This window comes from Thermobia domestica, chromosome 18 (genome assembly GCF_964235325.1).
Source record: "Thermobia domestica chromosome 18, izTheDome1.hap1.1, whole genome shotgun sequence".
NCBI classification, from domain to species: domain Eukaryota; kingdom Metazoa; phylum Arthropoda; class Insecta; order Zygentoma; family Lepismatidae; genus Thermobia; species Thermobia domestica.
Window position 1 is genome coordinate 144,467,178 of NC_137471.1, and position 15,586 is coordinate 144,482,763.

At 35.5% G+C, this 15,586-nt stretch overlaps 1 protein-coding gene across 2 annotated transcripts; it reads right to left on the bottom strand.

Annotated features, from left to right (window-relative positions):
• Positions 1 to 1,616: 1,616 nt before the first annotated feature.
• On the bottom strand, positions 1,617 to 14,124 carry LOC145675860 (uncharacterized). 2 transcript variants are annotated; one of them, XM_081746629.1, is made up of 2 exons: positions 13,344 to 14,124; positions 1,617 to 4,594 (listed from the first exon to the last, which is right to left on the bottom strand). In XM_081746629.1, exons 1-2 carry the CDS (start codon positions 13,706 to 13,708, stop codon positions 2,737 to 2,739), a joined length of 2,223 nt encoding a protein of 740 aa, XP_081602755.1. In that variant the 5' UTR covers positions 13,709 to 14,124; the 3' UTR covers positions 1,617 to 2,736. The 2 variants fall into 2 exon arrangements, with proteins under 2 accessions (XP_081602755.1, XP_081602757.1); XM_081746631.1 differs by lacking the exon at positions 13,344 to 14,124 and adding an exon at positions 13,239 to 13,306.
• Positions 14,125 to 15,586: the final 1,462 nt, after the last annotated feature.

The following is a 15,586-nucleotide window of genomic DNA, read 5'->3' on the forward strand; positions in this document are numbered from 1 at the left end:
ACAATAATCGGTTTGCAAGCTGCGATTTGGTTAAATAAATGGAATGAGACAGTAAGTTAACTATTATAGGGACAATTCGTAAAAACAAGAGAGTTGCCCCCGCGTTTGTGAATGCCAAACAGTGGAAAGAATACAGTAGTGTATTTGGTTTTCATTAGAACTGCACCATTGGTTCGTATGCATCTAAGAAATATCTGTGTTAGTGCTGATCTCAAGTATGCACAATGACGTCAAATTAGATGAGAGTACCAGAGATAACAGGAAGCCAGAGATCGTCACATTTTACAACGATACTAAAGGCGGGGTGGACATAGTAGACCAGATACCTACTGAATATGACGAAGAAATACTACACGATGGCAAATAACGTGATTTTATCACTTCTAAAATGTAGAACCGACTAGTAGTAATGTTATACATTTAGCGAACACAGCAAGGTTTTTCGGATTAACTCTAGAAGATGCTTCTGTACCTAATTTATATGCCTAAAAGACCTCCAAAATGTGGAATTAAAATTTTTATTCTTGTTGGTGATACATTATACTACACAACAAATATAGAAGTGTATGTGAGGACACAACCAGAAGGCCCGTTCCAGATAGATAACAAACCTGAAGAAGTAGTGAAGAGATTGTATCAACAGATTCATGGTCCATCTTGCAAAGAGACCTTTTTACAATAATCGGCTTACAAGCTGCAATTTGGTTAAATAAATGGAATGAGACAGTAAGTTAACTATTATAGGGACAATTCGTAAAAACAAGAGAGTTGCCCCCGCGTTTGTGAATGCCAAACGGAGGAAAGAATACAGTTTGGAAGCGTTTGTTGATATAGGTGATATTTACTTTTTCGATATATTGGTGTAATATGGACAAGTTATGCATTGGTATAGCTCCAGAGTGGGACTACGTAACCGGACAATGAAAGGTATGTGGAAAACCTTTGGTTAGAAGGTCAACAGTTTCTTTTATAGATTTTGAATAATGAAGTTATCCACACTGTAAATCTGTATGATAAGTTTGGCAGTAACAAATTTTTTTATGTACTTAGGATCGTCTATGCATAAAATATAAAAAGACGGCATCAAACCGCAGAAATTTAAAGTTTGAGCTACTACTTCGGGAAAAATATTTGTGCTATCTCTATGCTTTATCATTTCCATTGTGAACCCAGTAGTAAGGCAACGGCTAGAGTCTGCGTTTGACAGTTGGAGATGCAGTGAAATATCGTTATCATTTATTGGTAGAGAACACTCAATTAAAATAATTTACAATATTCAACTCAGATGGCAAGAAAAGAGTGAGAGTGACTTGGTCAACGTGATCCCACGCTAGAAAAGTGTGCCAAATCAAATGTTTTATATTCTGCGTTTAATGTGGTGATGTACAGTAGAATGCTGCTCAAAAGTGCAGTGAACAGAAAACCATCTTTAAACTATACTACAAAAACGTACAAAGTGTTACAAACAATTTTACAGACTGCCGTAAATATGGCTGTTTAGTGGTGAGCGAAACATGTCTGAAAATATCAATAAGTAACAGTGGAATGTCGTTTCTCAACCAATTCTCTACATAGAAATAAGACCGCAAGACCATACAGGCGGATTGTTTGCAGTATTAAAATTAATGGGGCAGCAGAGCACAGAATGATCTCGTACGTGAGTGTGAAACTATTTGAGCAGAGGTAAGTCTGTCCAAAAAGTCTTCGTCGGGTGTTTCAGCAGACCATATAGGAACATTGCTCTAAGTTTACTTAAAAGATGCCACGAACATTTCCAGATGTTGTCAGAAGGTGACAAAGTTGCTCATTTTGGTGACTATAACTTGAGCTTAGATATGGATCTACAATAAACATGGGATAACGTCAGACACAAATGACATCCCTTCGTCGACTATTCTACTCAAACATCAATTTAGGATAGTACAATTTTCATAGCACGCGTAGAAATAACAGCGTAGATTATATCATCTCTATTCCTCCAACAAAATGCGACATCTCATATAAACTCTCCGCACGTGTGAGATTTTTGTCCTTTGTGGATTATCATTTACTTTGCAATATGTGAACCTTGAGTAAACGCCTTGCTAAGATCTTTGCATCTCTTTGGTGACTGACTTGTGTTCAACTGCGTTTCAACGTTTGAGCGTAGACTATATTGTCTTCCACACCTCTCACGTGTGAAATTTTGATCTTGTGTGGCTGAACACGTATGAACGTTGAAAAATTATATTCCAGGATTTTTGCAAGGTGAGATTTGGCTACTGTTTGGATTCACGTGTGTATAGCCAATTTCGAACGTAGATTAAATGCCTTATCACACTCTCGACATGTGTGATGTTTTTCTCCTGTGTGGGTTAACATTTCTCTAGCCAAACTTCAACGTTTATCAAATAACATACCACACTTAGGGCATATTAATATGTGTAGCAAGAGTTGAACTTCGATTAAACTTCTAACCACACTCTTAGCATACCTAACCTCTTTCTCCTGTATGGATTAATATGTGTGTAACCAAACTTACACGATATTTAAATTCGCCGTCACACTCGTAGCATGTGTGATATTTTGTTCCTCTGAGGATTAACATGTGTGCAGCCTGACTGGAACCTCGACAACCAAATATGAACGACGAGTAAATGCCGTACCACACTCTTGGCACGTGTGAGGTTTTCCTCCTGTGCGGACTAACATTTGTGTAGCCAAATTCGAACGTCTCTTAAATGCCTCACTACACTCTTAGCACGTATGAGATTTTTCTCCTGTGTGGATTAACATGTGTCTAGCCAATTGTGAACGTCGATAAAATGCCTTACCACACTCTTGGCACGTGTGAGGTTTTTCTCCTGTGTGGATTAACATGTGTGAAGCCAAAGTCGAACGATCATTAAATGCCTTACCACACTCATGGCACAAGTAAGGTTTATCTCCTGTGTGGATTAACGTGTGTGTAGCCAAATGTGAACGTCTACTAAATGCCTTACCACACTCTTGGCACGTGTGAGGTTTTTCTCCTGTGTGGAGTAGCGTGTGTGTAGCCAATTGAGAACGTTGACTAAATGCCTTACCACACTCTTGGCACGTGTGAGGTTTTTCTCCTGTGTGGATTAACATGTGTGTAGCCAATTGTGAACGTCGATAAAATGCTTTACCACACTCTTGGCACGTGTGAGGTTTTTCTCCAGTGTGGATTAACATGTGTCTGGCCAAAATCCAACATCGATTAAATGCCTTACCACACTCTTGGCACATATGAGGTTTTTCTCCTGTGTGGATTAACATGTGTGTAGCCAAATGTGAACGTTGAATAAATGCCTTGCCACACTCTTGGCACGTGTGAGGTTTTTCTCCTGTGTGGATTAACATGTGTGTAGCCAATTCTGCACGTCGATAAAATGCCTTACCACACTCTTCGCACGTGTAAGTTTTTTCTCCTTTGTGGATTAACAAGTGTTTAGCCAAAGCCGAACGATGATTAAATGCCTTTCCACGCTTTTGGCACGTGTGACGCTTTTCTCCAGTGTGGATTAACATGTGTTTAGTTAAAGTTGAACGTTCAGTAAATGCCTTACCACACTCTTGGCACGTGTGACGCTTTTCTCCAGTGTGGATTAACATGTGTTTAGTTAAAGTTGAACGTTCAGTAAATGCCTTACCACACTCTTGGCACGTGTGAGGTTTTTCTCCTGTATGGATTAACATGTGTCTAGCAAAATTTGAACGTCTACTAAATGCCTTACCACACTCTTGGCACGTGTAACGCTTTTCTCCTGTGTGGATTAACATGTGTTTAGTTAAAGTTGAACGTTCAGTAAATGCTTTACCACACTCTTGGCACGTGTGAGGTTTTTCTCCTGTGTGGATTAACGTGTGTGTAGCCAAATATGATCGATTAGTAAATGCCTTACCACACTCTTTGCACGTGTGAGGTTTTTCTCCTGTGTGGATTAACATGTGTCTAGCCAAATGTGAACGTTGATTAAATGCCCTGCCACACTCTTGGCAAGTGTGAGGTTTTTCTCCTGTGTGGATTAACATGTGTGTAGCCAATTGTGAACGTCGATAAAATGCCTTACCACACTCTTGGCACGTGTGAGGTTTTTCTCCTGTGTGGATTAACATGTGTTTAGTTAAAGTTGAACGTTCAGTAAATGCCTTACCACACTCTTGGCACGTGTGAGGTTTTTCTCCTGTATGGATTAACATGTGTGTAGCCAAATGTGAACGTTGATTATATGCCTTGCCACACTCTTGGCACGTGTGTAGTTTTCCTCCTGTATGAATCAACATGTGCGTAGCCAAACTTGAACATACTCTAAACTCCTTTCCACATACTCCACATATATGAGATTTTTCACCTGAATGCACTAACTCACCACTTGACATAGTTGAACTTTGAGTAGAGCGTTTATCACTATTTTCGGACGTATGACTTTTTTCACTTTCCTGTGTCACCATATCCTTTGTCAAACGTGATCGATGAAATTCTTTGCCAAACTGCGTCGAAGTATCAGATTCATTATAAGAATGAGAAATGGATTTATTTAATGTAGTAAACGTATTCCCTTCTCCGTGGAAAGCAAAGATGTTATCGCGCCTGTAACGAATTCAACAAACAATGAAACGTAAATGGAGATAATGATTAAGTAGCAAGAAAACATGTAATCATTCGCTATATTACATGTTTTATTACATTAAATATTGTAGAAATATGAAATGGAGTACCATATCACTATTGTCTCAAAATAAGTTGCTGTAGTTTGTTTCACTGTGTCAAATTAAACTATCATTCATATCGTGGCGGACATAAGCCTATGACCAGGTATTGTCGGCTGTCTTGACACAAATGCACAGTATGAGAATTAAATCTGTCTTATGTGTAGATTCGTGTGGAGAAAAAACCAACTTGCGATCCAAAAGTTTAAGAACAACTCAACGTATTAATAGAAACTGTACCGAAGGTAATTCACTTATATCATCATAAGAGGAACACGAAAGACGTTTTGAAACCAATTGAAAAATTACATACAACTTTCCAAGCTGAGGCAGAGAAACTTAGAGTAACAAGACTAAAGACGAATCATTTACAGCGTTGTGATCGTGGTTCAGTGGTCTAGGGGCTTGACCAGTAATCTCGAAGTTCTTCGATCGAATACACGTCAAGCATTTTTTTTTTTTACTTTAGGAATTTTGATGGAAATAGATCGGCGATAACACACGCTTCATTACATTCAAATATTTGAATACACGTTTGTTTCAGCACTTGAACTATCAAATTTTCAGGAATAATACTAACAATAATAACAATTATCTCGAAGAATATTTAAAAATTAAAAACTTATTATCGCTCAGGTCGTACCATTATAAGCAGAAACGTGATGTTAGGCAAAAAAAATATTTCGGTTTTGTGTAATGTTGCCCATGAAAAGACGAATTTCTCATCTCGATTCTAAAACAAACCAAACAAAATCGGGATGAAACATTTTAATTCGAGACGGGACAAGGTTAACTCACACTATAGTCATGCTTTGGAGATGAGAATCGAGACGAGACCAAAACTATCGTATCTCATCTTATCTCGATTCTAGAAATAGTGTATGCCACTCTTTAAGCAACAATTGCTCTGTAGACTGAATCTTATACATCATTTTGATAAGATTTCAGAGCTCACTGAATTATGGTCTGTGTATATATTTTTGTAGCAAAGCTTTTTTAATTAAATCTGCAAACTTCACAAGTTAGTTTATTACAAGCTTTAGTTTTCAATTATATTCAGTTCTTTTTTTTTTTTTTTAGTTTTTTTTTCCTGAAAACGTACAGTAGAATATATTCTCCACGAAATATTAGCGGAAATCTTTCGTTTAAATTTGAGTAGCTGTAGAGATGTCTCATGATGGTACGGAACCTCTTTCCCGAAACGCCTTCGACTTCTTCTGTAGCTTACCCAGCATAACCATTAGTTAAAAACAACTGTAATTACGGCTCTTGTGAGTTTAGAATCCCTACTTTCTACACCAAAATTACCTCGAAACTTTCCGTTATAACATTTAACTTTCCTTTATAACATTTAGCTAGTTGTAGGGAAACTTTCCGTTATAACATGTAGCTAGTTGTAATAACGTATCGAGAGGGTATGTGCTGTTGGTCCTGATACTTCTCTCCAATCCCGACTATTTTGTAACTTATGGCTTACGCTACGGGTTATTTTACAGGCTTTAATACAATGTGTCCTCATACGGAATTTGTTACCTATATTATTATTATTATTATTATTGTTACTGAATATTTGAGACCTCAATATTACGTCACACTGCCGTAGCAAAGCTGGGATAAATGCAATAAACAAGTGACAAATCTTGGGAAAAAGATTAAAATCAATGTGAAGGTTACGATTATATTTACAAGAATCTAACAACTACCAAAAAACACAATTTCAACCACATGGCGACCGTTTTCCGGATTAAATTATAGTAATCTTCCTACAACTGCTTTTACAATACCATTAGTTATACAGATAACGTGTTGAGTTTGGAGCTGATTAGCCTAGTGTCGACAGTCAATTTCTATCAGATTCTCGGCGAACACAATTAATTAAAAATAAAGCAGAGTGATAGAAAAAAACAAGAACTGAGTAATGTAGATTTTTCACGTAAGTTAAGTAAATATGTTTTGACCTTGACAGCAACAGAGAGATTAATGTAGCTCATAAAATTTTTCTTGTTGATTTTCAATTCTATGTAGATGTGAGTGGATAGCAAACAGCTGATTGAGTATACACACATACATACATGTTTTACACTATGCACCTTCATGTGCATTCATGAATAAGAGTAAATGTTTTAATACTAATACACAATAACACACTGAGCAAGGCTATGTGATAATGTGTAAAAAGAAAACAGTATCTCGTGACAGTTTCAACACAATAACTGTGCAAACAAACAGAGAACATATAGAGAATGTTTAGGAAAGCAGGAATTAGGACGTACAGGAAAAGAGGAAGCAGAAGAATTGAACTAGTCAGAAGAAAAAAGAGAAAAGCAATAGCGAACAAAGATCAAGGGGGAGTAATATATAGAGTAGGATGCGAGGAGTGTAACAAAATTTTCATAGGATAAACAAAAAAAATCCAAAAAAAGGATTAAGCAGCACCAGGATGTTGTAAGACTGAAAATGGACAACAATGCGATATACAAGCATCAGAAAGAAACAAACCACAGGATAGGGTGGGAAGGAGCAGAGGTCATAGAAGTAGAGAACAGGACTTTGGTGAGAAAATGGAAGGAAGCCAGAGAGATTATGAAAGCAGGACGCAAGGTGATGAACTGGAATGCAAGATTCTCGATAAATAAAGAGTGAGAGAAGTTTCTGCTTAAAGAAGAAGGAATAAAAAGGAAGAAGAAAGAAAGAGAAACAAAATAACAAGGATAATTAGAGGACAGGACGCATCCAGCGGAAAAAAGTAAACTTTTAATTTGACACGTGTGCAGCTAAAAAGTGAAAGTGAAAACCAGACAAGTGTTATTTTTTAAAGAAGGGGCGGAACCTAATTAAAATTGATCTCCGGACAGTATATATAAGTGATGACCAACTCCCAGCAACCAGAAGGAGTGGAAGTCTGATGAAGACACATTTATTGTGTAGAAACTGTCACGTGATACTGTTTTTCAAATATTATCACATGGCCTTGCTGAATGTGTTATTGTGTATTAGTACAAAATGGAATCAAAGCCTGATAGAATAGTTATAGAAAATATTTTATATATGGTACTAGTTTATATCTGTGTTAATTTTATATTGAAGCACTTCGCAAAATGAAACCTGAGTTGTAAAAACAAGGATTGGTTGTTAATGATCGTAATATCAAAATTCTTAGTGTTTCATGTTTTAAGCGCATGTTTCTTATTTTCGTATTAAACTCAGACATTTATATTTTTGTACTTTGAAATAGTTGCTCGTATCTCATATCAATATGGAGGCTAGTGTTTTAGAACAATATCAAGCAATATTGACAGAAGAATTAGAGAAAAAATTAGAAACCATGGCTCAAAAATGGTAATGAATATTGGATGCCTAGGACAAAAAATACATGAATCAGTAGGTGATCTTCAAAAGCCTGTAACAGAAACGATTTGGGAGCGTAGGAAAGAGCGAATTGAATGCCAAAGCAGACAGCTTACGTATTAATATGAAAGTAGCCAATAATTCCTTAACTGAAGTACTCTCTGAATTAGTTAACGCGGCCAATCATGTTGATTAAGTAACTGCTGAGTTTAAAAAAAGTGTAGCGGAATGAAAGAAAGCTCTCACTGTGTTCTATGAATACATGCGAACGGCACAGATTGAGTGTAGGCAAACCAACAAAAAAAAGAAGAGTGCAAAACGGAAAAGAAACCGTCTTGAATTCGAGCCAGCCCAAGTTGTGAAAGACATGTGCCAAATAAACCAGAAAGTCGATTACAGTCAGGAAAAGGAAATATGCAATGTAGAGATAGCAAAAAAGAAGAATCGTTACGCGTACCTGAAAAAAATTGTTTCTAATGAAATTGTTTTGCTGGCAAGGGATATTGATGTTTCAGACGATAAGCGGTAGCGTTCAGGTTGCGCGTATCCGCCCTCTCGAAAAAGCCAGGGAAGGCTTGAGAGTTCAATTGATGATTTTGTGTGATAACGAAGTTACAGTGTTGTCTGTTTTGTGTCGCAGGCAAATGGTTTGCGCGAATTAAAAAATTCAAATTTGTCTTTGTAACAGTGTATGTCTAACGTAAGTTGCATTTTAGTGCTGCAAATCCATTCCGACTTTGTCAGCTTTGAGTATTGTAGAAGAAAAGGACTTCAAATTCACAATAGACCCGCCAAGCGAATTCTGTTTTACGTAGTGAAGGTCTCGTACATAATATATCGGTCGGAAATGTTTACCGTAAACAAGCGTAACACTTCCAATAAAGCACACGCAGTCGAAAGTATATTTCCGTTATAGAACCGAAATGTAACACCAAAGTTAAGAAGAAAAATAAGATGGCCAATGATACCCAGTTGAGTTTTCGTAATACATTATTAACGTAAACTCGATTTCGAGGAGCATAATCAGTAGAATTAAAATGAGCAGACGTGATCATATCAGTACATCAGATGCAACATTTATTAATTTTCAGTTGCCGAAATGTTTGAATTTTCAAGCTAGTACTTCACTATTGCGAAATTGTAAAAAGCGAAAATTTAAGTGTAGTGCTTCACAAAATGTAGACATGTTAATTGCTCATGATGAAAACAATGTGCGTCGACCTCCACGTGCAGCGTATTCTCAGCACGCACAGCCACACATTAGGCGTGCGGAAGGAAATAAGTTGAGAATAAAAGGAAAGTGCCTTGGTAAGCGTAATTCGGAACGCACTAAACTCGGTCAAAGGCGAACTACATGCAAATTAAAGTCGAGCTGTAGGCGAGGTTATTTCGAGTCAAACATGCGGAAGAAGTATACATCGACTCCGAAGAGCACCAGAAAGCTTAAGCGAAAACACGTACGAACATTTTATAGTACACTACATGGCAAAATATAGTAATAGTAAGCGCAAACCTAAAAAGAAATTTGACAGGTATCGCAATGCAGCGTAAATCTAAACGTCGTAAAGGAAGGCTTGTCATTACGTGGAAATTTAGTAAATACGCTGTAAAAAGGAGAAAAGTTCCGAAATTAAACAAACTAACTGGAAAAGTACACGTAACCGTGCTAAATTACAGCTTACAAGCGTAACCGGCACAGATGGAAAATTAAAATCTTAGCACAAAAAAAGCGTGAACTTCACCCCAACTCGGGTTAAACCCGGGAAGAGATGAGAAATCAGAAATACAGAATTTGAACTTTAAAACTTTTAGATTATGAAAAAAGGATTACTGTTTATTTATTTGATTATTTCCCCGAATTTCGAAGGTTACTTTTCAGAATCAAAGTGTGTGCCCACCGCCACTGACGCACCAGTCCAAGAAACCATCAATATCGCTCTACAATCAGATACGTTTACTTAGATGTCATATATTATGGTTTCCTTACAGCATTTGGAGGTGAAAGATGAATGTGGAAAGGAGGGGAAAGACAGCATTGGAAATTTTAAACAGATAATTGATTTAGAACGCGATTTCCGACTTTGAAATTGTAATAATACCTCACCACTTTTGAAAAGTATGGCTATCCCGTTTTGGATGCGGACTTTCAGTATCGAATTCTTATTAGGATGTTTAAGTTTTGTACTTTTTTTTTCAGGTCTTTCTAGTTTTGGGAACCATACTTCATAATAAAATTTTATTATTAATTTTTGCTTGAGTTTTTTATCATTCTCCTTTATGTTTATATTAACATTAACTGTCCCCATACAATCAAGCATTTAGAGACTTGTTAGGCAATTAGATATAATTACGAACATAATTAGAGAAGTACTAGTAATAACTACAATTAATCATAAAGTTAAAATTTTGGGCAATTAAAAAATGTGCTCTTCAGATAGTGAAGTTTTTCATCTGATGTGATTGTATAATGAAAAAATATACGAAATTTGTAATGTAAGATCAAGTCGCCGTCAAAATACTGTAAGTTAAACACAATTTAGTATAATATTGAAAGTAATTGACAATAACCTTGAATTTGATAAAGTTGCTCGTTGATTTGTTCGTCGTTCAATATATACATGCAGTCTACTATGAAAAGTCAATGTGCATTCAATGTGATTAATGATAACTGAAGTTAATTGACTTCAGAGAAAGCGATATTATAAGTTAAGAAGAGTTGAAGGTTAAAATATAGTTCATCCCCTTGGGACATCTCTACTTTCTTTATAAAATTAAAGTGATGAAACCAGTCCGACGCGTGGTTGGGTCCCAGCTAATGTGCAAATTCGGCAATTGACTAAAATTACAAAATTTTGTTCTAATTTTTAATGTTTGGCATAACTAGAGAAAAGTATAATGGTAATAAAATTGATGTTCGGATTTTAGATTTTGATATAATAATTAGTTTTGATTTGGATTTATAGAAAATAATTAGAGTTTTGATTTGCATTTAGAGAAAGTAAATCAAATGTTATTCTTTTTGATATTTGAAAATAACTCTTGTATTCTTGTGCCGGGAATCATAAACCGATCTCGAGCAAAAGAAAAAGGGAAGCCCGTTTACGATTCCACGTTACCCTTTACTACGATAAACACCGGATACTATGATGTATCGATAGTACGGAGTGCCTACGTCAGTTACGCAGTATATGGTAATACTAAGGTTTATGTTATGAGAACATATTAAGATTGCTACGTACGAGTTGGCCATGAACAACAATAATGTTTAATGAACAAGTTAATATTACTGTTATCTTGTGTTTCACTATTGTGACAAATGCTCTCGGATGTGACTTTATTCTCGATAAAGATAAGTGCAATTGCTAGTAAGCCACACATAAGTATTAGCTAGAGCTCTTTAAAAGGTTACATTTGTAAACCTACCAATTTTGTAGGTACGAGCGGGCCTGAAGTAATACTATTGAATAAAAAATGGATGAATTGAAATGTATGGCTGTAGCATGAATTTCCTCCCAGGGTGTATTTCTTGTCGTCCTCTTCCTTATATTTATTTTCTTAAAATGCCTCCTGAAGGCCTGAATGTTGACAGCCCAATTGGGGTTCGGACATTAACCCTGATTTGTCATGACTTGAATACCGAAGGCATGCAACTAGGGTGGTATGTAAGGTCTTAGGGTAGAAGCGATTCATTCGAATCGTCAGGGACCCTGCAAGCTTCAACTGTAAGAGATTGTCAGAACCGTTGGTTTTAGGATCCAATTCATTAATCTGTATTTTGATGAATGACTTACAACCTGTGTTGTCAAATAATTACGCACAGAATGGCGCTCCGTATGGCTTAACCGCCGTTTTACTAATTTATTTGTATTAAAATGTTCAAACGGTTATCAATTACGTTGTATAATGCAAGTTACAATGTATAATATAACGAAACTGACTTAACATTGACGGAAATTCTTTTAAAATTTGGCGGTCCTTACAGTGACTGTTTTCCACGCTACTACAACAACAAAGCCTCTCTGTAATTAGAACTGATGCTGACCCCAACATTAACACCAAAATAGAGTTACATGTTCTATCGTAGGGGGTAGTTGAAACTTCGTGTACCGTATACAGTTCATGGTTTTACCGACGGAGGACTGTGAAACTCTCTTCATATTTTGGCGAAGTAATGAACGATGTGCAAAGTAACCCATTGTCAAGGTAGCTAGTAACCACTGTAAGCGAAATGAAGTATCAAAATTTAGTGTGGCAAATCATAACACGGAACTATGAAAATGCTTGGGAATGAAGGGATCCATATAATTAAGAAGTTACGTCCCTAATGTATTGTGTTACTTTGGAACACAAATATACAAGCAAAGAAAGCATTTCAGCATGTTACCTATAAAATACTTAGGAACGTACAAGAACACATTCAACACGTAAGACGTGTAAGTCATCCTAAATACAGAATTTTGCGTTATCTTTGTTTACCCACATTCTGCGTAATGCCCTAATCTGCATAGCACTCTTATTTTTACCGGCCATCTAGCACATGCTGATTAGCGTTGTTTTTACAATAATTCATATATTATGTACGTACACCAAGCCCCCAAAAGTGATCCCATATTGAAAAATGCAAGTCCATACCCTAGAAAAGATTCCTGGGAATGTAAAAAGTCGACTTCCTTGAAAAAATGAGTGAAGCTATGAAATGGACTGATGTATGGACCTCTCCAAATAATGAACATCCATTGTTGGTTAAAATATTCTTTATCTTGTATTTTACTTATGTCTTTCGAAGCCAGCCAGAAAAATCAAGCTACACCCATTTGAGCTAAATCAAAATAAAATCACAAACGTCCATAGTTTATGTTCGAATATAATACATTACAGGTTTACATTTGTAAAATTTTAGAATAATTACCATTCTTATTATTTGGTATTTTACATACATCTCTATATAAATAAAACAATATCGCCGAGCACCCATATTTGAAATATGTGAACAATTAGTGAGAAATATGTAACCAATAATAAAGAAATCATTATTTTATCGAGATATGAACTACATAAGAATTGTATGGATCGTGTCAATCTTGTTATTATTTTTATTTGGTATACAGCTTGTCTATGTGTGCCATGTCATTTCCAAATTGTAGGCTACTAACTTACGTTCATGATATCTCCCATACCTAAATATTTCTCGTGAAGTATTGCTTTTAACCAACAAAATTTCCGAAACCATGTAACCGTATTATCAATCTGAGCCAATTAGTTAATGAAAAATTGAACATTACCTTTCTGGCCGAACTGAATTTAAACTTTTTGTTGTTAGTTGTTGGGAGTCATTAGAATACGACGCGCAAGTCTCCTGAACCACAATTTTTCTTAGCGTTTCTATATTACTTTCAAATTCAGGATCTTCTTCTAGTGCTAATTCTGATTTCACCCTATCAACGTTTAGTTTCACATCCAAAGAGCACTTAGCTTTATCCTTGTCCACTGATACATCTCCTTCCGTTGTAGATAATATTAACTCTTTTTTGTCACTCATTAGTTCGTATGTCCACCCTCTCCCTTCGAGCGGATCATCACTAGGTAAGTCATAAGCAATTTCTTCTTTGCACATCAATTCCGACTTAACAGACGCCTTACCAGCCATTTTGAATTGAAATATAATAAGAATTTAATACTGTTCTTATACTCCCCTTATATTTTACGCTGCCAGTGATAATGAAATGATTTACATGTACGTTCACAAGAGCAACTTTGTATTTCCAATCTTCTTCTTCTTCCTCTTATTCTTCTTCATCAACCACTACTCCTCTCTCGGTAATTGATTGTTTGTTTCTAGTAAGCATTAAAAATTTTTTGCATAGTATCATTATCACTCTATTGAACAAGAATATCGGCAATTTAGAAAGGTAATTAAACGTGTAAAATGTAAATATTAGAATAGTTGAAAAATGATAAAAAAGTAACAAGATGTGTACAAAGTCATAAAACAGATAGAAAGTAGTAAGTATGATAAAGCGAAAATACGTGAAAAACGAAGTGTCGCAATCGGGAAAAAGTCAAATTTCAGGTTCAGGTTCAGGTTCAGGTTATTTTCCTTCCTTCTCTTCGGAAGTTTGGTTCCTGAAAAAAGAAAAAAAGAGAAATAAAGTACTTCCCTTTTTTCATTTAAAGTTTTCAATTTTCTTTTTCCATCAAAATTCAAGAAGTTCTTTGTTTTTTTTTTTATATTTCTTTCTCACTTAGTTCCCTCCCATTTACATTAAAGCCTAGCCTGCAAGCTTATTTAACCAAATTTCCTTCCTTTTTCATTTCATCGATCCATTTCCATTTTTCCCTGATTTTAAGGTTTCTACACACTTTAACAATAAGCGTTCTAATGTTTCGTCTTCTTTAAAACATAATTGACATTTTTCGTTCACTTCTTTAAATTTTTTAATTTTGCCCTTGTTTCAAGGCTCCCTGACCTGGCTTTGAAAATAAAAATGCTTCGCAAATCATTGTTCATATAATTTATTTTCTTATAACGCTTTTTATATGTTTATATTCCTTTCAAACTGCTCTTCTTGACACCTTCTTCATACCACTTTTCCTGCGCTTTCTCTTTAATTGTTTCTTCTGTGATTTTTTGGAGAGAAGTATGGTACAATAGGAAAAGATCAGAATAAGGAGAGAATTTCGAACAGATAAAGGGGGCTGAAGGCCAAGTTCAACAGAACAAGAGGTAGAGAAAATTGAGGAGTGTAAAATGACTTGGAAAAAGTGTAGAAAAATGAGGGAATTTATGAACGTGTAAAGGAAAGAAAAAGTGAGTAAGTTCAGTAAATATGTATAGAAAACCCCACACAACTCTCGTCATCACAGGACACACAAAGCGCGATGCACTCGCCATAACGGCCACTTTACTCGATATTTCATGGATACTCTCCCAGCAATTATAGACGGTACTTGCAATCAAATACACAATCAGGTTTTAATATGATACAGAATAATTGCTTATTGAAAAAATTAGTTCTTCTTCTTCTTCACAAATATAAAGCCCGACCTGACAAAGACCATTGGAAATTTATAATGTGTTTGAAACCACTGTTGTATACATGTTGAAGGCATGAGCTACCACTGATTTTATATATTAATAATAATAATAATAATAATAATAATAATAATAATAATAATAATAATAATAATAATAATAATAATAATAATAATATGCATAACAATAAACGAAAAGTGGTTGGTGTGTTTTCTTTGTACTTTTGTTTTGATATCATTATTGTTTTCCACCGTAAATTAAATTGCACTAGTTATTTTTATCGTTTATTCTATTTGTAAAATGTTAACTTTTACCAATGTCAACTCATTCAAGAATAGTGATAGGCAGTGGGAATATTTACGGTGGAAAGGAAAATAAAAAACGGAAATATTCCCGGGTTGTTCTCTTGCATATCAATTTCCGGGAAGGAATTTATTTCCATTTCTTTATTTTATTTTCTAAATTATAAGAAAAGTATGACAAATTACTTTA